The 26,157-nt window shown below is 39.5% G+C and overlaps 1 protein-coding gene across 1 annotated transcript in view; it reads right to left on the bottom strand.

The window, feature by feature from the left end:
• Positions 1-18,412, bottom strand: part of hs6st1a (heparan sulfate 6-O-sulfotransferase 1a) — a 116,309-nt gene extending 97,897 nt beyond the window's left edge. Inside the window, exon 1 of the mRNA XM_053501386.1 lies at positions 17,590-18,412. Within this exon, the coding sequence (XP_053357361.1) occupies positions 17,590-18,098 (509 nt within the window). The 5' untranslated portion in view covers positions 18,099-18,412. The remainder of the gene's footprint in view (positions 1-17,589) is intronic.
• Positions 18,413-26,157: the final 7,745 nt, after the last annotated feature.

Below are 26,157 nucleotides of genomic sequence, written 5' to 3' on the forward strand. Positions count from 1 at the left end.
TCTGACAGGGCAGCTCTTAGACACATTATGGTAATGGTTTAGGGATGGGTTTAGGGTGTTAATGGTTATTAAAGATATGTGCGCGTATGGAGGAGTCGAAACAGCTGAGGACGCACCAGAGATGGGGAAAGGGGAATAGATGAACCAAAAACAGCCCTAATTATCCCTCATGGGTAGGAGAAAACCGAAGGACAAAATGGAGAGGCTCTGCTGTACCGAGGTACAACTTTGTATCTATTTTAATTACAAAGATAATTGCTCCGTACTCAGGTGTCTGTATTATTATTTTATAGCTATTGCTACTGCAGAGCCTAGCTCACCGACCCCGAGAGAGTCGACAATACCGCCGAAGCGAAGTCCACGCATCGCTGAACGTCAATAAGCCCGAATCAAACGCATACCAGAACTCCATCTGGGCATCAGTTCGAACATGTCTGAATGAATAAAGGAAACGGGACAAAAGTGCCGACTCGCTCGAGCGACATGGGTGCACTCTGGGCCGCGTTAATGCAGAGATCGCTTCCTGTGCGGAGCTGCATCAATCAGCCAGCCATGGTCATAGCACGAATGGCGGTGCCATATGGAGCTATCTGCTCGAGTTATGTTACACAATCTGCTGTGGATGTGCCAGACAAATTCTAGCCTTTTCACACAACAGCATGGGTGATGGAGGAGAGAACGTGTTAAAGAGTGGTGGGAGGAAAGGAGGAAAGAGAGAAAGAGAGAGAGAGAGAGTCTGCCAGTGGATGCACCAAAAACATACTATACAACAGCATGGTAATATTTAGGATCTATTGTTTACGCTGGAATTAAGGAACTTTATCACTTGCCCTGGTTCGATTCCTAGCCAACACCCCAAACCCAGCCACTGGATGAAGGATGACGGTCCCATGCCCGGATAAAAATGAGAAGGTTGTGGCAGGAAGAGCAAAACGTATGAGAAGTTTAGTGAGAAGCTGAAAAAAACAGAACTTAATGTTCCTCTTCATTTGTTGTAATCAAACCTTAAAATGACACGGACCTAACTGTGATTCTTAACCTTTTAATGGTCCCATTCACCCAAGGGTCAATACTTCTCCCCTCATATTACCTTGGTGAGTTTCCTTCTACATATCTTTACCAGCTGTGCATGTCGTGATGGACAGTTCTCCTTGTCAAAATTGCTTCAGCTTTTTTAGTTATTTCAAAGATTCTCAATCAGCTTAGGTTTCTACTTAGGCCGAAAATCATTTAGGTTCTTAATTTCGGAAGGCTTCTGGTTTTGTTGAACGAGGGATCTCAAACCCTTGGATGAACTGCCCTGTATTTCCTTCCATCTATCTCTTCCTTATCCTCAAACAATGTCGCAGTTCCAAAACCTTGGATGGAATGTTCAGAGTGATTGCCAAGGTTTCGTTTCCACCGACTCGTCAGCTTTTCCTCCACTCCTTAAGAAACCCTAAAAATAGCTTCTCTAATCTGAGGTACTCCTTCAGAGGTAACCTTGGACTCTGCGTTGTGTCTCGGAAATTTAGGTTTAGGGGATTTGGTGGTTTTATCCAAAGTGACTTACATTTGTCTCATGATACATCTGAAACAATTACATTCAGGGATCCAACAATTGGTGGAGTCGGGGTGGTGGTGGTGGTGGTGGTGGTGTCATGTGATTCATGATCGGTAGTCCAACCTTTCCACCAATGATTAATTCACTCTTTACCCAGACACTGACTTTTGGTAAGCATTTATCTTTAAATTGAGTTGTAGTTGTACCAGATGATTTCCGTTTTGGAAATGGATTGGATTTAATGTTTCTCCGTTACATAACCAAATCCTGATATTGTCTCTTGAGACTCCGGCGCAGTACCTGACCTATCACTGTTTATTTTAATATTATCGTGAGGTCTCTTTTTATTTGTGCTTTATAAAACAAGGCTTGTCATTTTGTAAATAAAGTGCTATCACAATGTGTTTTGCTCCTGCTCTTATCCTAGGTCAGTGAAAGTTCAGCCTTTAAGGAAATAATGATTTACAGCTTGTCTGGTTGAACACGACAAACAAGTGATGGGAAAAAAAAACAGACAGAAGGAGAGCTGGCCATGCTTGAAAACAATAAATAAAAAAAATAAAAAAACAAGAGAATTCAGTTTCTGCAAAAAAAAAAGCAAGGAAAGGAGGAAATCCAAATTGCTTCTAGATAGAGCTCATAAACAAGAAGGGAGGAATGAGGGCCCTTAAATCATTTGAACACGCTTGCTTTCGTTGGGTTATTTAAGGTAAACCTTTCCTGATAAAGCATAGCAACATACATCCAAAGAGAAAGACTGAAAAGGGAGGAGGCAAAAAAACAACAACGACGACAACGACTCAGCTCTGCATGAATGAACAGCCAGGACGCATATTTGCATTTGTGCTCCAACCCTTTAAGAAACACTCCTTTCACCACGTCCGGACGACCTCGAGCGAAGGTCGGGCAGATTTTGAAGCGCAGGACTGTCTCGGAGAAGCTAATTAAGAGTGATCACATGACACAATTTGAGCCTTGTATCACAGAGAGTGATCTGATCCGTTTCTGATAGACGTTACGCGACTTCCTAGTGGTTCTCATCCCCTGAGCAGCCTCAGGAAGCGCGACGACTTCGACACAGCTGAGAAAGGGAGAAGGACAGACAAATGAAAGGGGGGAAGGAAAAAAAATGTCTGTGGCCTTCCCAGCATGAAAAAAGATAGCACACACACAGACACACACACACACACACACTAATTGCTGCTTAGGGCAGCTGAAAGACTGCAGCATTTTTTAACTTGCAGGATTTACACGTCAAATTGTTTAATATTTTGACTCGTGGCTCGTGGTAGATTTCTCACCTGCCATGCGGAAGGCCGGGGTCCAAGGCTCACCCAATGCCCAAACCCCAGCATCATGCAAGACATCTGGCATAAAAACTGTGCCATGTTGTTGTGTGGATCGGATTGCCGATCCGAATGAAACACTAACATGAAAAGAAAAAATGTAAAAAAAATAAAATAAATTGCATCCATATCTATTTATCATCCATATCTATTTGTCTAAGTGTACCTTGTCAGTGACTACCTTTGGTAAGAAAAATCCCTTGCGTGGAACAAACCCCCTACAGTTAGTACGGAAACGATAAAAAAAAAACCCTTGACTTACTGTAACAGAATTAAGCCTTCAAAAGCTGCTTTAATATAAACCTAAAAAGGAAGTGGCTAAGCTTCATTACTGGCAAATTTAGCTCAAGCACTCGTTTACCAGTTAGCTATCGTTTTGTTGTTTTCTGGTTTGATTTACCAAACCATAAAACATATTGGACTACTAATCAGAAGGTTCTGAGTTTCACACCTGGATTTGGGGATCCTCTGCCATTCCTCCTTGCAGATCCTCTCCAGTTCTGTCAGGTTGGAGGGTAAACATTGATGGACAGCCATTTTTAGGTCTCTTCAGAAATGCTCGATTGGGTTTAAGTCAGGGCTCCGGCTGGGCCATTCAAGAACAGTCACAGAGTTGTGAAGCCACTCCTTCGTTATTTTAGCTGTGTGCTTAGAGTCATTGTCTTGTTGGAAGGCAAACCTTCGGCCCAGTTTGAGGTCCTGAGCACAGTGGAAAAGGTTTTCGTCCAGGATATCCCTGTACTTGGCCATTCATCGTTATCTTTCCCTTGATTGCAAAAAGTCGTCCTGTCCTTGCAGCTGAAAAACTCCCCCACGCTTCACTCCCAGGCTGCCACCACCATGCTTCACTGTTGGGACTGTATTGGACAGGTGATGAGCAGTGCCTGGTTATCTCCAAATATACTGCTTAGAATTAAGGCCAAAAAGTTCTATTTCTTACCATCTTGGAGTCCTTCAGGTGTTTTTTAATGTGTCTTGCACTGAGGAGAGGCTTGCGTTCGGGCCACTCTGCCATAAAGCCCCGACTGGTGGAGGGCTGCAGTGATGGTTGACTTTCTACAACTTTCTTCCATCTCCCGACTGCATCTCTGGAGCTCAGCCACAGTGATCTTTGGGTTCTTCTTTACCCCTCTCACCAAGGCTCTTCTCCCCCGTTAGCTCAGTTTGGCCCGACGGCCAGCTCTAGGAAGGGTTCTGGTCGTCCCAAACGCCTTCCATTTAAGGATTATGGCGGCCGCTGTGCTCTTAAGAATCTTAAGTGCAGCAGAAATTTCTGTGCCTTGCCACAATTCTGTTTCTGAGCTCTTCAAGCAGTTCCTTTGACGTCATGATTCTCATTTCCTCTGACATTCATTGTGAGCTGTAAGGTCTTATATATCTGTCATAGATGAACTCAAATGAAGCTGTAGAACCATCTCAAGGAGGATCAGAAGAAATGGACAGCACCCGAGTTAAATATATGAGTGTCACAGCAAAGGATCTAAATAAGAATGTGATATTTCAGTTTTCCTTTTTCAATAAATCTGCAAAAACGTCAACAATTCAGTGTTTTTCTGTCAATATGGGGTGCTGTGTGTAGATTAATGAGGGAAAAAAAATTAACTTAAATGATTTTAGCAAATGGGACAACTGCGATATAACAAAAAGTGAAAAATTTAAAGGGGCCTGAACACTTCCTGTACCCACTGTATCTAAAAAATCTTTCACATTCTAGCACCTTGTTGAATCTACAGTATGGCATGAAGAATTAAAGCAGTTCTGAGGGCAAAATGGGGGTCCAACCCAGTACTAGCGTGGAATTGGACAGTGAGAGTAGATTGACGATATCCGGTGTTGACATCTCACGCAATCTCAAGCCACCACTGTCAGATTAACATTTCCCAACGATTCAATTAGCTCGCTTGTCAAGTCCAGGAATCCGTGTTTCATTACTTGATTTGCCAGAACGCACTTAACGAAAGCGTTAAGTTAGTTAAGCTATGTCTAGGTGCCGGGACAACTGCAGACGATAAGGAAATGTATGTGCAGTAGTGATGAGTGGCTTCGAGAGTGATACAGACACGGGTGAACCGCAGGGGTCAGACTTGTGAGGCGAACTGACAAATCTGTTTGATATTATATCGTCCGAAAGATGAGGGGGGGAAAACAAATCACGTCTGCTCCTTCGCCAAGAAACGAAGAGCTCGAGTTCTACTGCTCATTCACTTTTCATCTCTCTCTCGTATACTTCACGGTCAGTAATATTTCACTCACAAAATCCCTCATCTCAGTCCACCATCTTATATCTTTACATCTCTCTCTCTCTCTCTCACGGCAGGAGATCATATTCATTAATGAGGGCTCTACATGCTGACAGCCATAACTCTCAGAGTCCCTCTCGTTGGGTCATCCTTGAATCTTGCTGAGCTTTGCTGATGGAATTTTTACCACTAGGCCACAAGTAAATGCTCTCTTTATGCCTCCCCCTCTTATTTTTCACCAGAAAAGGCATGGAGGTGATTGAAAAGGCGCTTTTCTCTTGCAATTATGCATGCTTGAGAGTCAATTTGTTTCCCTCGCAGCCAGAAAGTTAAATAAGAGGCGCTGGAACAAAGAAAGGTGAAAATTCTTCGGTGTAAACCAACGTCCGTCAGAGAACGAGGAGTTTTCTTAATCGATCAAACAACCAGCGATGCTTTTACGGTACCGCTAATAGTCGAGGCAGTATTGTAATATGGTTTTGCGGACAAGGCTGCATCCTTAAGCCAATTACTCTAATCAGATTTGTCACGTTCTAGTCGATATTAAAGCTTGCCTTACGGAAGCATCTTCCCGTGGAGATAAAGATAGAGTGATGAAAGAGGAATCCAGCCTGCCTAGAAGTTCTTGCAGAAATTGAGGCCAGGTGGCTGCACGAAAGAGTGTCAGCAAGACTGGGTTTTGAATGTCCTCTCTGGGGACGCTCGAAGGCTCCGCACTGCAGATTAATCTAGCTTAACATGACTGCGCCATTTGAGGGAGTTCTAATGGCTGGAAATCCTCCATCCTAGAGGAATTGGAATTGGTATCCTCTTTGGTCATTGAGAAATAACCAAAAAGAAGGTGACAGCTCGGGCTCTGCGCAACTGCCGAGTCGGACTAAAGACAGAAAAGTGGCCACTTTTGTCATTCAGGTCAGGTTTAGACTTGAAAGAATGCGGAAATAGACGTAGGGAAATGTCAGAAAATCCGGTTCTTTTTTAGCCTATGGCTTTATCAAACCCTTAAAAAAAGATATGTCTGTTTGAACATTAGATATGTTCAAACAGACATATCTTTGGCATGTTCAGCAATTCCTAGCACATTTCCAATGATCTCACTTATAAAAAGGATAATGGTCAGGTTGCCACAGTTGTAAGCGAGAACATTTTTGATTCCTAGGATGTTAAACCATCCAGTTTTCTGAGAAATCCCTGGAATGTTTTGGACAATGTTCTGGGTACCATTTTTTTGGATTGGCTGGAGAGCATTGTAGGAACATTTTGGTTAACATTTAGGGATTGTCTGGGTAACATTCAGAGAGCTTTTTTGTTAACGTTTTGGGATTGTCTGGTTAACATCCTGGTCACTTTTTTTGTCAATATTTTGGGATTTTCTGGATAAGATTCTGGGAACATTTTGGTTAACGTTTTGGGATTGTCTGGATAACGTCCTGGGAACATTTTAGACAACATTCTATGAATGTTTCATTGTGTAATGATTTAAGAACCATACAGGTAGTTATAGGTTCTGGAAACTTTTTCGGATAGCACACTCACGTCTTAACAAGGTTCGCTCCTAAAAAAAAAAAAAGAAAAAGGAAAAAAAAAATGTTTCAACTAACTCTCCATTTTTTAGTTTATTAGCCACAGTATCTAATGAGAATACAGACACAGAAATACTAGCGATCTTGGTATAAATGTTGAACTCAACGTACAACATTTAGATTTCTCTTAAGGCACAAAGAGCTGGACAGAATGACAGCACACTTTAAGTACACAGGGCTACATCCTACTGGCACCATTGTGGATAATATAAGAAATATTCTACCAAAGTGATGCGTGGGGTGAAATCTCTGAAAATTCCTGAAATTTCGTAGAAATACTTTGGCCATTCTTTGAAAACTGGGCTTAAACATAACATTAACTTAATTTGTTCTTTTTTGAGCTTATTCAAAAACGAGCAATGACACCCCAATTATTGATCCCAATAGTACCATGTCCAACCCATAGAAGTCTCATAATTGATTGGCCTATTATTGGGACGTTTCTCAACTAGGAATATAACGACTTCAAATACAGACACGTATGGGTTCTATGTTTAGACCAACATCTACTTTGGATCTAATGGCACCACGTTAGACACTCTATTACAACACTATGCCGAGCAGCTAAAGATGGAGCATGTCATTTTATGCCTGTGGGGATCACAATGCATCAGCACACAAATGAAGCAGAACAACTGATAAGCGTAGAAAGGAATGCAGCCGTCCACCACGGAACCAAAAGTAAAGATCCCTCAAGCACTCGCTTAAACAACGCCCTTAGGGACCACCTTTTTCAGGTGCCCCGTGTGACAGCACCCCAGTTCGAGCGCCACCTGAATTTACAAACATCTAGATTTTCATTCCGGGTCACGCTCCAGTTTGCGAAATTCCACAGACGCACAAAAAGGTTTTTCACAGCCAACTGCGGCCTCTTGCAAGAAAAGCTCAGTGGGGGCTCTAGTGATGAGCGACAGTTGTGTGCCTGACTACCACTCGTTCATTGCTTTTTTCCCCCTCTATCTCTGCCTTTCTCTTTCTCTCCGAGGTGCACCATCAGCACAGCCTCATGGGGAGAAGAGCTGACAGACTGAGTGGCACTCTGGGTAATTCCCAGGGGCCTCTTCTAGGCAATGAAGAAAAAAAAAGTTCCAAAGTGGACACAAAGAAAAGGAAAGGCAGGGTAAACTGAACAAGCTTTCGGAAAACGATGTAGAAGAAAGCATAAGAAATAGGGATGTAAGGAATCCTCCGAGAGGCTATAAATGTCAGTCCCCTTCTTTCTTTCTTTCTGACTCTCAAAACAGAAGAAAAAAAACTTGCTTTTAAATATCTTCGGTCCTAGTCTCAGCACCGGAAAGCTTTCCTTTCTCTTTTCTTGCTCCCCTCCCCTCGTCTTTGCTCTGCAGAGGCAATAAATCAAGAACTGGTGCTTTCTCCTCCCTCCCTCCCTTCGACCCTCCTTTCAGGAGATAATACGGCAAAAGCTGCATCGACGGGAAAAACACGGACGATGTTTGAAGACAGAACGTGGTTGATTCTGTATGTCGGCATCGTCTTAGGCATGTGGGGTTGGTCGAGCCGGGATTGCAGAAACGGTTGCTCTATCTATCTAGATACCTCAACCGGTACACCTGCATTACACCTTTCTTTAAAAGACAAACTACTGGACGTCTTTCTGCGTTCCACGGAGTGATCTGAAAGAACCATTTATGCTTGCCCTGGGACTGGACTGAAAATATAATTAAAAAGGGTTTATCATTTGTTATACCGCTGCCCTTGATTGTTGTAGTTCTTGTTGCAATGCATTGTTTCCCTTCTGAACATGATGTCAGAGGAAAAACAAAAACAATCCGCTTCCATTCTGACACTTAAAGATACTAGAACAGGTCCAGGAATTTCCCAGAGGTTCTGCCTGGATGAGGAATATCCCTTCTCGTGAAAGCCATTTGGAAAAGCCTGTGTCATTATCCTTTCATACATTCAATACCATCGCTTGCAAAGCTGCCAATGATTCTTTACCACATGATATAATGGACCAAAGAGAGGCACTAAAACTGAGAGCATTCTCAAGTCCGGGCTTGCCCTTTGTGTCCGCATTCCCCCAGTGTGAGGCGGGCCTCTTAGGCTTTGTTATTAGCCTTGCCGCTGCAATTGTTGGCGCAAATGGTGAAATTCAGCCAACACATAGTGGGGGAGATTGAAAATATGTCAAGCGATTTTTATTCATTCATTAATTTACTTATTTATGGCCAGTTTTGACGTAAAAAGTAATTACGTGGTTCCCTCAATCCTCACCTGTTTCTGGTTTCAACGGTCACCGAGTTCACCGCTAAACGAATATAAAGTGTCCAAATAACAAGTTATTCTTTGCGAGAAAAGCATAGTTTCCATCGTATTACGGCCGCACCTGTTTGGCAAGGAGAGGAGAGGAGAGGACTCGGGAACTTTTCCCAATTAAGGCTCGGCTAAGGTCCAACTCCCTTCGAGAGCACGGAGGCCCTAATTATGAATAATAAATATGTTTGTTAAATCAGTCAATGCGTGGCAATTTGTTCTCGGCACAGGAAATCAATCTCATGCAGTCTTCAGGGGGGTTCTACCTGGCACAGGGCTGCCTGAAAGGACCTTTTTAGTAAAATCTCTGTTTAAGCAAAGTCACGGAAGGGCCTTTCTAAACAATGGTAAATAATCTTTCAAAATGGTATAGGAGTACTAACAATAGAAATACTAGGACAGGTGAGGTCAGTGCAACATAAGTGATCAAAAAAAAAAGATAAAAGGATAGAGGTTACTTTAGGTTAAGCACAGGCAAGGATTAAAATATCACAGCTCTTATTTCAAATGCATCGGATGGATGAATTGGAAGTGCCTGACGTTTTTGATGTTCTGATAAATTGGACCTGAAAGGCGTTCTAATACCATAAGAACGGATCCGAGTGCGAGCCAACAGTCAGAATACTCAATCAACTTTTAGCAGTGCCAGGGATTGCTGCGGCACGGTGATCCGGAAACACACACACACACTGCCACAAACATGGCTGCCATCTGACCTGCTGATCTCTCGCAGTTAAATCCAGCTATTGTGCCAGCAACGGAACGGGAAAAGACGGACGTGCTTTGTGGAGGGGCTTCTTAAAGGCTCCACTTACAGGATCCACGCCCATTAATATTATCCGTCTAAAGCTACTGTAGATTTACTGTCTGTTAGTCTCAGGTTAATCATAGTGGTTCTGGCATTTCTTGACGTTGTATTGATGGTCTACCATCACTGTGTTCAGTTTTCAGACCTCTAACATAAGCATAACAGTGATTGCCACAGGATATGGGATATACTCAGGATGGTAGAACCAGCCAGCAAAAAAGTGCTCAAGCAACAAATTACCTTGTGTTAATAAACATATATGTATGTATATATATAAATATATATATATGGGGTCAGGATTGTGCAATATAGAGTGACATATAATTTTTTTTAGTATCAACTTTGCTTCTACATGACATATCAGAAACTCCCAATTTTGTTCTTATCATCTATGTTTTCTATTTCTAAGTGTTTCTATATTTTATTCTTATTTTATTCCAGAATTTATTCCTTATTGATAATCTTGTTTTTTATCGATCGAGGATGGCATCGTTCTTACAGACAGATTTTTAAAAAGTGTCGACAAATATTTAAGAGTTTAAGTAAAACCGAGGATTGAGTTTGATTACAATTTTCAAACAAGCAAACAATGACAGCCCCAAAAAAATACAATAAAATGTGCTAAAATATGATGTGCTGAATAACGAACTATTTTATAAACTTCTAAATAAATCAAATGATGCAGCAATGCATCTGATATTGTAGTGCATCGTTATATTCATCATATAAATCTGAACATCCCTGTTTATATTAATTTATATTAAATTATCAACTTTTGGACTCAAGTTCAGCATCGCTATATACAGTAACACAGAAATATAATCGAGGAAGGTTACTCCAGTCTGCACAGCCAGAAAAAAAAAAGTTAAACACTTTTTATGTATAAGAAATAAAGATGTTCACAATGTTTTCACTGTTCCTACTCCCATCACTTGGCCGTTTGCCAATCTGGCTCTCGCACATTATTCCATTGTTTCCTCATGTAGCGAGATTACAATGGATGCATGCAGCAAGCATAACATTATATTTAAAAAAAAAAAAGAAGAAGAAAAAAAGAAAAAAGTTTGAGGAAGATGCTCTACAGTGTTGAGGTCCCCTGTACAGCAGATGGGCGTAGGATCTGAATTAGGGCGTAACAGGTTTTGGATGGGGCTGTGCATAATCCACACTGATCTGATGAGATTAACACGCGAGCGCCGGGCTACATCTCCAGAGGCCGAGCTTCGAATTCAAAGTCACTATGTCATGAAGGCCTTGATGAGGGAGACTGGATCAGCCGAGGGCTGGCAGCGAGAAACTGGCAGGGAGAGCCCGGCCATCTGGTGCACTCTTGAACCCAGAGAACAAAGCGACACTTTTACAGGGCTTGGTAATGCTGGACACTTGTTACATTAGAGGAATATTTCGCGCGAAACTGATAGAGGGTAAACAGATTTAAAAACCATCAATGCGTGGAAAAAATCCTTCCTGAGAGCAACTAACCTTCACGAAATATGAATGAACATTACAACTGGACACGCAGGTCAGGTGAGGCTCAGACGTGGGTATGTTATGGCAAAATAACAGAAAAAAAAACTTTTATGCGAAGAAAAGCTATGAAATCCAAAGTAAAGTAATTCTGCGGGAGTTGTTTTAAAGCTGGGCATCCAAGGACTCTTAACCAGGAGATTAAAGCTTAAAACCGGGTTGCCTCTGCCAGGAGGTTATGAAGTTAAGGTCATAGACCATTTCTAGTTTTTCACCACAAGCATGTCTCCAAATTACAAAGGCGTCAAAGTTCCAAAAAAAAAAAAATCACATATAAATAAATTGTGTAGAAAAAATGGCTTCCAGTTGTTTCAAACTGCGCTTGAAAACATGAGTTAAGATCCGTCTTCATGCTTTAAGTTTTTAACCAGTAACAGACAAAACCAAATTCTTGTAACCAATCACAACGCAGAAGGCGGGATTTCTTCACCTTTTACAATCTTACAGAACAGCTAACAGAACCCGACTTAAAGTTTTGCAATTGTTCTTTTTTATCATTTCAATAATAATAATAATAATAATTATTATTATTATTATTATTATTATTATACGTAAATAATATTAATAATCTGGCTAATTATACATAAATTTGGTTTATGCTGTTGAGATTTTTATGATAAACAGATACTGTGCTAAACGTGGGCTAAAAACACAATGATTTACAGTAGGTAACGCTTTTGTGCTCTCGGTTTCTAACCAATCACGAGACGAGGCTAAATTCTTGTAACCAATCAAATTTTAATAGGTGGGATTTTATTGAATTGCACTGAAGTTTTTTTTCATGAATTTCTTTCATTTTTGTGAAGCTGCTTTGAGACTATAACCATTGTTAAAAGCGCTATATAAATAAAATTTAATTGATTTGAAGTTTGTTAAAAGTTTTATGTTCATTTATCCTTTGATTACTGATGTTTGGTACAACAACCCAGATACATTTCCGCAAAACATTTTTTCCCTCCTGTTGTTTCTCTTTTTTATGTTTTTTCCTAAAAAGTGTCTTTCAATAGCCATCCCTGTATGTGAATTTGAAATCACTCTAAGAATATAAAGATCATAAATGCTGTGCAATCTAGAAGTGTCTCTGATGTTGACTTCAGTTCCAAAAATCATTCGAACCCAGAACCGGTGCATCCCTCGTTAATATACTGTACATAACTGCTAATATTTCCTGAGTGGAGAGTCATTGAGCTGCCACGGTAGAGCGGTTTCCCGTAATTCCTCCTCAGCGGAGGCCATCTCTCCTTTCTGCCATATCAAGCACTTCTGAAGAGCTCTTGAACAATATCAGTCTGTGACCCTGGTGGTTTGTAATTCACCCATTTTTATCCCTCACTGTACAGTATCAACGTTTTTAACCATCAATCACGTCTGGCATTCGGGCAGACCTGGAGTTATACATTACTTCATATATAAATATAAACAAGAGATGAACATGCTAATTAAAATCTGCCGAGTTGCCTTAATTACTGCCTACAGCACTGCAGCTTTTTCATACTACCTGGACCTCCGTAGAGACGATATAATATACTGAAGCTTCTAATAATATGGACGATACATTATAGCAGCAAAAATGATTCCAAGGAAAATATATTTAACTGGTACGTCAGATCCGCCGTGTCGCTCGTCCCCTTGAAGCTGCGATGCGTGTGGAAAATTACCTAGACTGTTTCATTGGAAAAGAGAGGGACAGAAAGAGAGAGAGAGAGAAATGTGGATAGAGCGAGAGCATCTTAAAATTAAAACGAATGACAGAAGTGTTGCGGCAGTTTTCTCTCCCGGTTTATTGGCCTGGGAGTCGAAATCTGCTGCAATATCTTTAAATAGGAAAGATGAGACGAGTGTGAAGGTTCAGAAATAAACTCCTACCACCACACACACACACTTTCCGATGTAAGCACGCATTAATTACACCACATCATACGAGCGCTTAATCTGTTTGTTTGTTTTTTACCCCACCTAGCCTTGCTGTCTTACATATTGATGAGTTAATGCTTTAAGTTGATATTGTGTCGTGCTAAACACTACGCAACATCATTAAACCACTTAAACCACATAGCTGGAACCTCACTCTGTACTTTTTTTTTCTTATAATCCACATAAATATATACTGTAGATGTAGATTTGTGTATATATAGATGTCCTGAAACTCTCTTAATATATACAATTAATCTCTATATACATTGCACAAATTATAAACATAGGCATGGCACAAATTATACCTGGATTAATATCTAATTCATGCAAGAAGTACTTTTTAAACATGGGTTTTAAGTTACGAGTTTAGTACAGTATAGAGTATAACTTAAAACATTTTAATACAACTTCAAAAAGCATATTAATTTTTAAATAAAATCTGAATCTCGTACTTGAAACCTCTCATTCCACAAGTTCCAGGAGTTGTGAGTTATGTTTAAGGATTACACAATAACTGGGAATAAACAATGTAATCGTTAGAGCTGGACATCATCAGCGGGGATGCTCGTTAGCCAAATACACTAATTAAAGCCTTAACAGAAATGAATTCACAGCTAGAAAAAAAAAAAAAAACTAATCACTCTGACTTCCACTTTAAGGTGTTCTTCACAGTTTGGTCATGTGTAAAAAGGTGAAAATAAATCTGACGTGACAGCAAAAGACAGGACATGACCACGTCCTTCAACTCACTGGGCGTTCAAGCATGCGTTGGAGTTTAGATGTACGGCAACAACGATTAAACGTTCACTTCACAGCAATGGAAAAAAAAACACTTAAATTTTTATTCTGTTTATTTATTATATATTCCGTTTAATTACATGGATATTGTACGCAAACATTGCTAACGGAAAATTCTTAGCAGGGAAAATAAATTTGAATTTTACCACAAAAAAGCAAAGTATCTTAGGACATGCATCACTAAATGAGGAATTCCTCCCCAAATGTCCGCTAAACAACGATAACAATCACCTCCTCCATGTTGTAACAATCAGACAGACCTACAGTAAGCCACACCCACTCACTTTATATTAGCCGTTTCAAAAATATTTGCTAAAGCTCGCGCAAAATACAAACTGCTGCTTGCAAAACCATGTAAATGTTAGAATGTATGATTTTTAAAGGTTTTTTTTTCCCTTTCAAACAGCTTTTTCAGCTAGGCGGTTTTTATTTTTGTTTAGCGCGCTAAAACATAATAGCTAAACTTACAAATACTTTTTAATATTTACAAATTCTTCAATTAGAAATATCTGTCAGAAAAGATCTGTGCTATGGTAACAGGAATGCAGAGCTTTAGAAAAAAATGGCCTTATTAGGTTAAAAAAATACAGTAAAATAAAATTTAAGCATTAATTTTATTTAAAATTCCTCGTTATGACATTTTGATAAAAAAAAATTTAAGACTGTAGGCTGTGTTTCACATGATATTTACTTCATTAAAAGTTCGTATTCTTTTCATTTAAATCTAATCATTTTGGTTATTTTAAGAAACTATTTTTAAAAGGAACTTTAATGACCTTTACAGTTAATTTAATGATCCTTATTTTTTTATTGTAATTTACTAATGATATATTTTAGAAAAGAAAATACAATATATTTTTTTTATATATTATAGTTCATTTTAAATTAATCTTATATGTCTCTGTGTAATCCTAATGAGAAATATTCAATAATTGTGCTTTGAATAATTTTTTTTTTTTTTTCAGTGTTTTAATTTGGTCTCCCAATCCTTATACATCCTTTAGGCTCCTTTACATCTCTGCTGTGTGTAAATACAGTAAGTAAATGAACAGCGCATTTAATGTCAAGCTTTGTATAAAATCCAGCTGTTAGTGTAATGATATGTTTTGTTTTGTTTTGTTTTTTTTGGTGGTTGGGGGGGGGGGGGGGTTGTTTGGTGTTGATGCACTAAGCACAGAAATATGATGGACGGGAATATTAAACAGATTTACGCGTCCGGTTGACTCAAGGCCTGTTTTGAATCCCCCCAGTCCACGCCGCTGGAATGTCTCCTGTGTTTACAAGAAGGCCGTTTTACTACGCAGTAATTTTCCGCTCCTACTACACGTCAGGGACGTTCCTGCAACAAACTGATCCTGCTTACAAACACAGGGAGCTTAAGGCCATTTAAATAAGCTTCTATAGGAGTTAATGTGATTTGGGTGAGATTTACAACCTCCCTGTGTGTACACATCGAAATCAAAATGTTGACTTTACTGTTTTAGTGTGTGTGTGTGTGTGTGTGTGTGTGTGTACAGGATGGATTAATTCATCACTGAGTCTAAACCAAAAATAGATGAATAAATAAAAACCATGAGTACTTTAAGAAAAAAAGGTTTTTAAAAAGTAAATTACAAGGAAAATAAATTAATGATAAAGTGTGTCACAAATAATTAATTAAAAGCAATAAAAAAGTGATATTTTATAACAGCGGTGCGACTGATAACAGAAGCGAATGTCACACATAAACATACATGTGTGAATACAGTATATATCAGTATCAGTATATACAGTGCACATTGTGTTAAAGCTATTGTTTGGAACAACTATATACTAGTGGCAGTAAAAATTTATTCAGTTAATTCGTTATTCTTTTTGTGTGGAAATTCATGTATCACCACACTGGCTCCAAAATCTTTTTTATTTTTTTATTAGTTTTTAATTTATTAATGGTTGCATTTCAGGTGGAAAAAAAATTTGCTGTTCCTCTATAATCCTATAGGTGGTGCACTCTAAAATATTCCCACACTGGCAGGCAGCACAGGATCCTGTGTGGTAGGAGTGAAATATCTGCTTAAGAACGTAATAAATTACATTGAATCTGGATATTTAAAAATCATGATACTAACAGGATCGCAATACAGATCAAATCGGCACCTGGGTATCATGATAATGTCGTATCGCATGGTCCATGGTGATGCCCATCCCTTTTAACCACGGTCCATGAGGCTTGAATCATGAGGCTTGAATCATTTTTAAAGCCTCATTATACAGTATTGATGTTTCCAGGTAAAAGACGTTTCTTAACGGTGCTCAAACTTTCGGCCTGCGGCAAAGCATAGAAAACCGCATCCCAGGGATAAGGCACAAACTTTGCCAGTCTCTCCCTTATCCCTTGTCTCTTTCTCATGCACCTGATTTACTCAGCCCCGTACCCAACCACTTCACTTATGAGGAAAATCCATGAGAGAATAAAACACAGATGTGGATAGGGAAGCTCTGAACGCAGAAGATAAAAAAGAAACAAAGCAAACAAACAAACAAAAAAAAAAAGATGTCATGCTTTTACAATCAGAGTGCATTAGACTCTTTTACTCGGAATCACAAAACCAGCTTGGACTCGGGACGGTTTCCTTGAACACAAAGAAAGACAGAGCTAAGTGGTGTTCTTCTGTGGAAACATCTAGATTTCATCAATTTTGCATCTCTGCTTGGGAGCACTTTGCTTCTGAAGCTCATGCAAAGCATCCAGTTTCTCTGAAAACTTGCACTATGGAGATGTATAACTAATAGAATAGAATAGAATAGAATAGAATCACATTTAGGCATGGGGCATACACTCTTATCCAGAGCGACTTAAAAAGTGCTTTAAAGTATCCTTCAAGATCCCTACACTGGGGTACTAGATTACTGTGCCATCAGTCAAACACTGCTGGAGAGTTTTTTTGTTTGTTTGTTTTTTATCCAAATATCTAAGAAACAGATAGGTCTCTAGTAATCGCCAAAAGATTGCCAGTGACTCGGCTAGACATCTGGAGGAAGTTCATTCCACCACCTAGGTGCCGGAACAGAAAACAGCCTAGAGAACAGGAACCAATAGAAAAGAATATAAAAGAACAGAATAGAACATAATAGAGTTGAAAAGAAAAGAATAGAAAATAAATTAATAGAATAGAATAGCATATAGTAGAATATGTGCATTTAAATTAAATTGCACAAGAAAACAAAAACTAGTGATGTATCATCATGCTGGAAGAGACAGGTCAGTGTGTGTGTGTGTGTGTGTGTGTGTATAGAATAAAATAGAATAGAATAGAATAGAATAAAATAGAATAGAACAGAAAAAAATAGAACAAATAAATAGATAGATGATTATTGACCCCGAATAAAAATCCAGAACAGAATATAATAAAAATAAATAAATAAAAGAATAGAACAGAATTGAATAAAATAGTGCATTCGAATTAAATTGCACATGACAATAAAAAAAAACTAATGATGTATCCAGAGACAGGCCACTGTGTGCGTGTGTGTGTGTGTGTGTGTGTGAGAGAGAGTAAGTGAATGTCACACACACCTTTGGCTCTTCACTTTGCTCTCCTTCTTATTGATCACCCCGGGCACGCAGTTGGTGAGCTCGGTCCAGTCCGCGTGCAGCCCGCAGCTCCAGCCCGTGGAAAAGCGCGAGAACAGCCAGGTCTCCTTGCGGTTGGGCCGGTAGCACGTGCACTTCTTCTGTCCGGGTCGGCAGTCGCAGGGCAGCTCGAGCCGCACGTTCTGCACGAGGTGTCGGCCGAAGGTGGTGCCGCCGGTCTTCTGGATGTGCAGGAACACGAGCACGTCGTCGCCCTTGATCTGGAAGTCCACGGCGCGCTCGAGGTCGCGCGCGGGGAAGTAGTACTTCTTGACGTAGTGCGGGTCGGGCGTCGGGAACGCGTCGGCGTCGTCGGCGTCCTCGGGCGCGTAGGCGCGCGGCAAGCCGAAGCCGGCCGTCACGGCGCCGGGAGCCGCGTACTGGTAGAGGATGAGCATGAAGAGCGCCGAGCCGACGACGGCGAACAGGAACTTGCCGCTCCTCTCCACCATGGTCCCGTGCGGCGCGGGGCGCGCGCGCTACCATCGGCCCGCCTGGCGGAGCGCAGCGCGGCGGCTCGCGAGCCCCATCCGCGGAGCACGCGGCGCACACCGGCAAGCAAACAAACAAACAAACAAAAAACAAACAACAACAACAAATCTGCAAGGAGAGACACACGAGCGCTCACAATCCGTCCCGCGTGTGTGCGTACGGTCTCGCGCCTCCTCTCCTCTCCTCTCGCTCACTCTCTCGCTCTCTCTCTCTCGCGCGCGCGCCACCGGAAAGCAACACGGCGCGTGTGATCGCCGGGATTTAAAGTCCTCTCTCTTTATCGACTCGGAGCTCCTCGCGCGCCAGCTGCGTGCACGGACGCGCGCACCAACACTCCCTCCCACCTCCAAACACACACACAGTGTACAGCAAATGCGCGCTCCCGACTAAACACCAAAAGAGACAAGAGCTACATTGTTTTTATGATAATTTTTTTAAAGAAAGTAAAATAAATAAATAATAATAATAAAAAATTGAAAACTTTGATAATTGGGAAATAATTATAGTAATAGTATAGAAATAATATAATAACAGTTATACTCATAGATAGATAAAGTAAAGTTCAGGCATTATTTATTACATTACTCCAAAGTGACTTTTTTTTTTTAATTATTCATATATCCCAGCTTTTTGTTAGTTGGCCAAAGTCAGAATTATTATAGGCCTTGCTCAAGAGCCCAACAGTGGCAACCTGGCATAGGTGGGGTTCAAACCACCAACGTTCAGATCAATAACTTAGAGCCTTAACACACTGAGCCACCACCACCTATAGACGTTAATCATACTGTATGTTCAACAATATGTAAACACTAATTTGTACTAACATACATTTCCTTTTTAATGAATTATGTCATTTGATAGATAGATAGATAGATAGATAGATAGATAGATAGATAGAATAACATGATAATTACATGTTAATCATATATTCACTAAACCTCTGTACTAACATACATTTCTTTTTAATGAATAATGCAATCTTTTATAACAACCTACAGGCCTTACGAGCTTGAATGAGTTACAATAATTGGCAATTTATTTAAATAAGCGAATGAATAAATACAAATTATGTATGGCCATTATAATATGTACTATTATAATCAGGTGTCCCTCTGCACTACACATTCGTTGTATTTATTAATACACCTCCGTGGTGTATATTTCAGTGTTTTTTGCCCCACTGGCACAGCCATTTATGAAGTGTATGCTAATGAGCTGATGAGTCAGGAGTTTTCTGGCAAAGAAAGCACTGAAATGTGCAGGGACCGAAGGAGAAGAGGGTGGGAAACACTGACTCAGCTCATGAAGGACCTCATGATTTGCTGATGAGATGAACCGTGCAGAAAAACACACATGCAGGGGGTGAATGTGTGTGAATGTGTGAGAAAGCAAGAGCAAGAGAGATAATATGTGGTTTTGATCGAAACTTATTAAGATATTTTTTTTTTATGTTGAAATACTGTATATATGAAATTATGTACTTTTTAATCCAACCAATTATCCATTAGCCCTGATCATTTTTGAGCTGAATGTCATTCCACAGCTAGGGGGCGGTGTTCCGAGGACATGCTAGCATGCGCGTGCTGTTAAAGTTCACTAACATAGTGAAGTAAATACGGGATATTGTTAAATGTGGGTGGTGAACATTTTGTTCAAGTAGTTCTACTTGTTTTTGCACTAATTTTATTTGTTTTGCATCTTTAAACATGTTCGAGACTGTTGTAGAGATTTTTGTAAAACGTACAAAAGTAAAAAAAAAAGTTATTTCATTCTTACCCACTTGCGTACATCAGTTTGTCAATTAAAAAAAAGCAATAAGGAATTAAATGATTCTATAATAATAATAATAATAATAATAATAATAATAGAGAATTGACTACATAATTAATAAAAAAGTCTAGTAATAATAGCATTAATAGATAGATTAAATAAAAGTTCAGGCGTTATTAATTATGCATACATATAAACCGTACAGTAAAATTTCTTCGCATATTAGCGCAGCCAACTAAGGGCCCAACAGCGTCAACCTGGCAAAGCCGGGCCTCAAACCGCCAACCATCCGATCAATAACTCAGAGCCTTAACACACCGTGCCACCACCATCTCTATCTATACAGTAGTTATAATAACATGATAATTACATGTTAATCATATATTCCCTCGATGTGAGCACAATAATTTGAACTAACACATCGTATTCTCTTTTTTTATGACTACTTATATGCCATGCAATTAATGAGTAAAAAAATAATCGGCAATTCATTTAACTAAGTGAATACATAAATACAAATTATCCATCTGTAAGTGAGCTGCAAACAAAAATTGAGGTTTAAACGTAAAAAGGAAAATTATTTTGAGCTCTAAGTCGTATTAACATCACTGGCAATTTACAAAAAGGTGAAAGTGTACATTAAATGAGGTGGAAACAAAACAAAAAAATCTGAAAAAAACGGTATCCATCATAACATTATTTTTAGGTCCTGAACACTGAACGACTGTTTCTGATGTTGACACTTAAGAAGTAAATAAACAGTTCAACTCGGACTGGGATTTATTTCTATAAATTTACTTAATTTTTAATTTTTTTATTTTACTAAAGACATATTATTATTTAAATAACCACAGCGCCCCCTAGAATGAAAATCATTACCCCGGATGAGTTGTTCTGCCAAGTTTAAACTGCTTCCGAAGCTTTAACCCGACTAGAAGCCTTCCTTCCCATGCTCCTGGTTTGCTACTGGTTTCTCATTCAGCTTCAGTCATTACCAAGCTCATTAAATCGTATCAATTATTCATGTTCTCCATCTGCAACAAGCGAGAGAAGGTGAGAAGGAAAGAGCGAAAGAGCTAGAGAAGAAACCAGACACTGGTGGAAAAAGTTGGATGGAAAACTGGAAAACACCACAAATAAACCAGTCAGGTACGCTCGCTTGGTCATATTTATTCAGTCATTATATAAAAAATTGTCACATTATGAGCTTCACATTGGGTTTTATGACTGGGTAGCGAGAGCTCCGAGCCCGGCAGCTTCTGACAGCCGAGTGACTCACGACTCAACTGTCCAATTTATATAAGGACACTTTTCTGTCTGGCTGACTCACCGCTCAGAAAGGTACACTGAAAAACTCGAAACAAAAAGATCAACATAAAGCAGTCTGAGTTATTTAAAGGCCAGTTTCATGAAGGCTAAGCTCGTACTAAGACGCTCACTCAACCGTTTAACAATGATAAGTTATAAAACGTAACAGAATGCACTTCAGTCTCGTTCATTTCCATGTTTCTGTTTTAACTCTAAATACGTAACATCCAATAATAGAGATAGTTCTATTATTAGTTATAGTGGAGTAGAGTTAAATTGTACTAATTCTTTTTTGGTGTGACATCAAAATATGTCAGAGATCATGACCATGAACATGGGCTTCCATTCCTGATCAGAAAACTCAATAAGAACAACTCTGTCCCACACTTTCATCCACTGGGTCTTTGGCAGAGAGGAAGGGCACCGATTGGCTTAATATAACCTAAAAGTATTATTATTATTATTATTATTATTATTATTATTATTATTGTTATTATTATTATATTTCCAGCAGGTTTAAGGGTTCAAAGTGGGCAGGACTACTTTACTTATGTCCAAAAAGTTAGATTCTGATTAAAAGCTACACACATGTAAACTCACATCTTATCGGGTCAGCGTCCATGTAAACAGTTAGACTGGAATCTCTAATCGAGATGATTACAATTAGATTGAAGAATTATTGTCACTGTAAAAACAGCTACAGATTCTTAGCTCACACACACACACACACGCACACACACACACACACACACTCTCACATATATATATATATTTATATATATATATATATATATATATATATATATATATATATATAAAATGTGCATGTGTATATATAAAATATATATATATATATATATATATATATATATATATATATATATATATATAATGTGTATAAAATGTATGTATATATTTATATAATGTGTTCAATTTATATATATAAATTGAACATTGCTGCCCATTCTGTTGGGTTGTCAATGCAACCCTCTTCTCCCACGCTTTACACACTGATACCAACACCGCAGGAGAAATGCTAGCACATTTTATAACACATTTATAACACATTTTATAAGTGGTCAGAAACTTGTAAATAACTCATGAAAGAATAAAGTTATGTTAAAACCAAGCACACCATTGTTTTTCTTGTGAAATTCCCAATAAGTTTGATGTGTCACATGACCCTCTTCCTCTTAAAAAATACAAAAGTTGGATCCAAAATGACCCACTTCAAAATAGCCACTATGGTCACCACCCATCTTGAAAAGTTTTCCCCTCACATATACTAATGTGCCACAAACAGGAAGTTAATATCACCAACCATTTCCATTTTATTAAGGTGTATAGATGCATTAATATATATATATATGTGTGTGTGTGTGTGTGTGTGTGTGTGTGTATTTTTGTTTTGTTTTGTGTTAATAAAAGGAGGCAGTAATAAATAGAGCTGTTATTGTCCAAGACCGTTGTTAGCCAAGATCAAGTCTACATGGCGTGTCAAGGGGCGCTGGAAGCTCAGGTGGGGCTCTGCCAGGTTGGGCCCTTGAGCAAGGCCCCTAACCTTTTCTGCTTCAGAGGTGCTGTATAATGTCTGACCCCAGCCGTCTAACAAAAAGCTGGAATATAAGGAAAAAATTCTAATTTCGCCGTGCAGTAATGTACATGTGATGAATAAAGGCTGAATTTAACCGAAGTGAAGGACAGGCAGGATCTCATAAATTAAAAAACATTGAAAAGTCTATTTGAGAACAAGCCCTTATTTTAAAGTTGGCAACATCTGTGTATTGCTTAATTAGGCAATTTAGGGTAAAAAAAAAAAAAGAAAAAAAGGAAGTACCTCTTGTTGAACAATGGAAGACCACATTAAGCCAGACCCGTGTCCTGGACTGAGACATAAATCTAAAACAAGTCCAAATCCAAAAACCAGACTCCCAGTCGTCCAGACCTAGAATTAAGAATAAAAGGCCGGAAAATTGTCATCTATGGAACAAACAAGATGCTTGTACAAAAGGAACAAATACTACACTATTTCTTGTGTTTATTTGTTGTATTTTCACTAATATACTTGCTACAGCCTTTACAAGAATCCATCCAGCATCCTAAAAGGTTCTTCCGCTTGTCTCTTTGAGGAAATTGATCTTTGCCAGGTGATTACACTTTATGAGAAGACAGGTTCTAATAGTGGTGTATCCAAATGGGCTGAAAAATGATTGACCAAAATTGCTGTCTGTTCCTGGATAGTGGTTCTGTCTATAATCTTACAAAAGAGGATTTCCATTTCAGCAAGGCTTTCAAGCAGCACCTGAAAAGCTCATAACTGTCCAAGAAGGCCTTGAGGAACCTTTATCTACCAACTTAATTTTGCTCTAATTACTGCTTAATCCCGGCCTAGATAATGAAGGCTGCTATAAACCGTCATGGAAGACGTCATTGTCAATGGCCTGGAGCAGAAGAAGGGAAACGGTCAGACCATAAGGCATGACGCAGTGCTCATAATGCCTGTCGTCTTGTGTATCAGATTGTATTCACTTCTCAAACCTAATTAAGTATGTCTGTCTTTTCTGCACAGTTAATCAAATCTTGACAGTCAGAACATGGCTCGAGGCAACAGTTTAAGGTATTACAGTGAAATGGACTAAGCATTTCTCAAAAAATACTGTAGCAGAACCAATCAATATTGGACAAAACAGCCATGCTTTAGCAATTCCAGATTTCTCGCCATAAACCATTGCAGCTTTTGTAGCAAACCTTCCTTTGGAGTTTCATATACGTAGTTATCCTCAGAAGCTTTTTTTCTTTTTTCAGGTCATAGATCCAGAGGGCCTATATTATAAACCCTGGATTCAAGCAGGAATAAAATGATTATCATGTCACATACTGTATATGGCCATGAACTTATTTACTAATTTGTTATTAATTGTTAAGCGGTCAAATGTACCAATGTTATTCAGTCATATTTGTCAATCTAGTTAGTTTACTGGTGGTGCAGTGGTTAGCACTGTCGTCTTGCACCTCCAGGGTCCAGGTTTGATTCCCGTCTCATGGAGTTTGCATGTTCTCCCCGTGCTTGGTGAGTTTCCTTCAGGTACTCCGGTTTCCTCCCACAGTCCAAAGACATGTAGGTTAGGTTAATTGGCATTCCCAAATTGCCCATAGTGTGTGAATGAGTGTGTGTATGTGTGTGTGCCCTGCGATGGATTGGCACCCTGTCCAGGATGTACCCTGGGATAGGCTCCAGGCTCCCCGCGACCCTGAATACAGGATAAAGCGGTAGATGAGTGAGTGAAAGTGAGTTAGTTTACTAATCTGGCTCTTAGTAGCTAACCGTGACTTTTTAGTCCATGCGTTTGAGTCGGTCTTGATCTTGCTACCTGGTTAGAAGTGAGCCATCGTTCCATGGGGTAGAGTGCACATTTTTGCATTTCAAACAGGAAAAATATGTTATTTTTCTTGTTGTTTAGTACTGTGTGGAGTCAGAGACAGGCGTACAGGAGGAGTTGGATTAAAGCCGTAGGAAAAAAGAATTCTCATGAAATTCCAGAGATCAGTCTGTTATTATATCTGTGCAACTCCAGGAAATCTGTGGGTTTGTGCCCACAGTCCGCGTTAGACAAAGTGGTAAGGAGAACTGATGAATCTCAGGGCAATTTATTTGCACTTGTATTAGGTGGGCACTTTCCAGAATCGTCTCTAAGCCAAGCAGTCTGGTTGCTGCGTTCCCACTGGGATATAACAGGTGTAGATGTCTGAAGCTCACTGCCAGCATTGTATGATTAGCATTCTACTGGAATTGCACAAATCATTGTATGTTATTTTCTAGTCTTGGGAAACTTAATAGCCTGCATCCATATGGACGAAGCTCAAATCAACGGTCCAAGCTGCTTATTGCTTTTTATTTTTATTTTTTGGTTGTAACCTATTATAGATTGAATGTTACAATAAAAACTAATGAAGCAAACAAAACTCAACAAGAGACACAGAACGGGGTCACTGATTCCCCGTGAGTTCACAAGACTACCATGACCTGTATAACCAAGTAGCATCCCAGTTACCTGACTCTCACGAGAAGGTAGCCTCGATTCTTTTTTTAACATGCTGCTGAAAGAGAAGAATACTTGCTAGATGAATTTGGACACATGCACAGAATCTAAAGTATCTGGGTGCATCTTTTGACATATACAAAGGGTTTTCAAGTCAAACCGGGACCTGTGAAGACTATAAGCATGCTACTGTAGTGTGATGAGGCTCGTACAGTAGCTGTATGTCTGTAACTATCCCAGCCGAGGTGGCTCAGAGTGCACTGCAGTCGTTCCCAGGAACATCCAGTGAGTGGGACGGCCAATTCTTCAACAGATAAACTTGTCAAAAGCTTGGAGAAGAGACGCATCTGTCTGCAGGAAACTGTACACACATCATTCACTAACACCACTTGGACATCACAGGAATTAGGCTGGGAGTCATGCCACATCCCCCATACAGGTCTGTACTCACTCCATGCCCATTCCACACATTTGGGCCATTAAAGGAGTTCCTGGGAGGCCGGTGTTGCAAATGTGAAGAGGCAGTCCGATCATGGTTCTGGCGTACTGAGAAAGCTCTCTACCTTGATGGTAACCAAGCATTAGTGAAACGCTGGGATAAGTGCATTATTGTGGCAGGGTATTATATAGAGAAATAAAGGATTTTTTACTTCATTCTGCATAAATAAAAATCGCAGTAGTCAAAAGTCAACTGATAGATAAAAAGCAAGAGTGTTTGTGAGTGGAACCTAATGTGGTTTTCTACTGTTGAGATGATTTGCACACAGTAGTTATCTGAGTTGCTACTAGTCAGCTAACCTTCATTTTTATGGCTATTTTTTTGTAAAATGTAATCCATCAAAATCTTTAAAGCTAAGCCATTCATGAAATACTCAAGTTCTCAGTCTAAATGATACCAACA

This window comes from Clarias gariepinus, chromosome 1 (genome assembly GCF_024256425.1).
Source record: "Clarias gariepinus isolate MV-2021 ecotype Netherlands chromosome 1, CGAR_prim_01v2, whole genome shotgun sequence".
Taxonomy (NCBI): Eukaryota; Metazoa; Chordata; class Actinopteri; order Siluriformes; family Clariidae; genus Clarias; species Clarias gariepinus.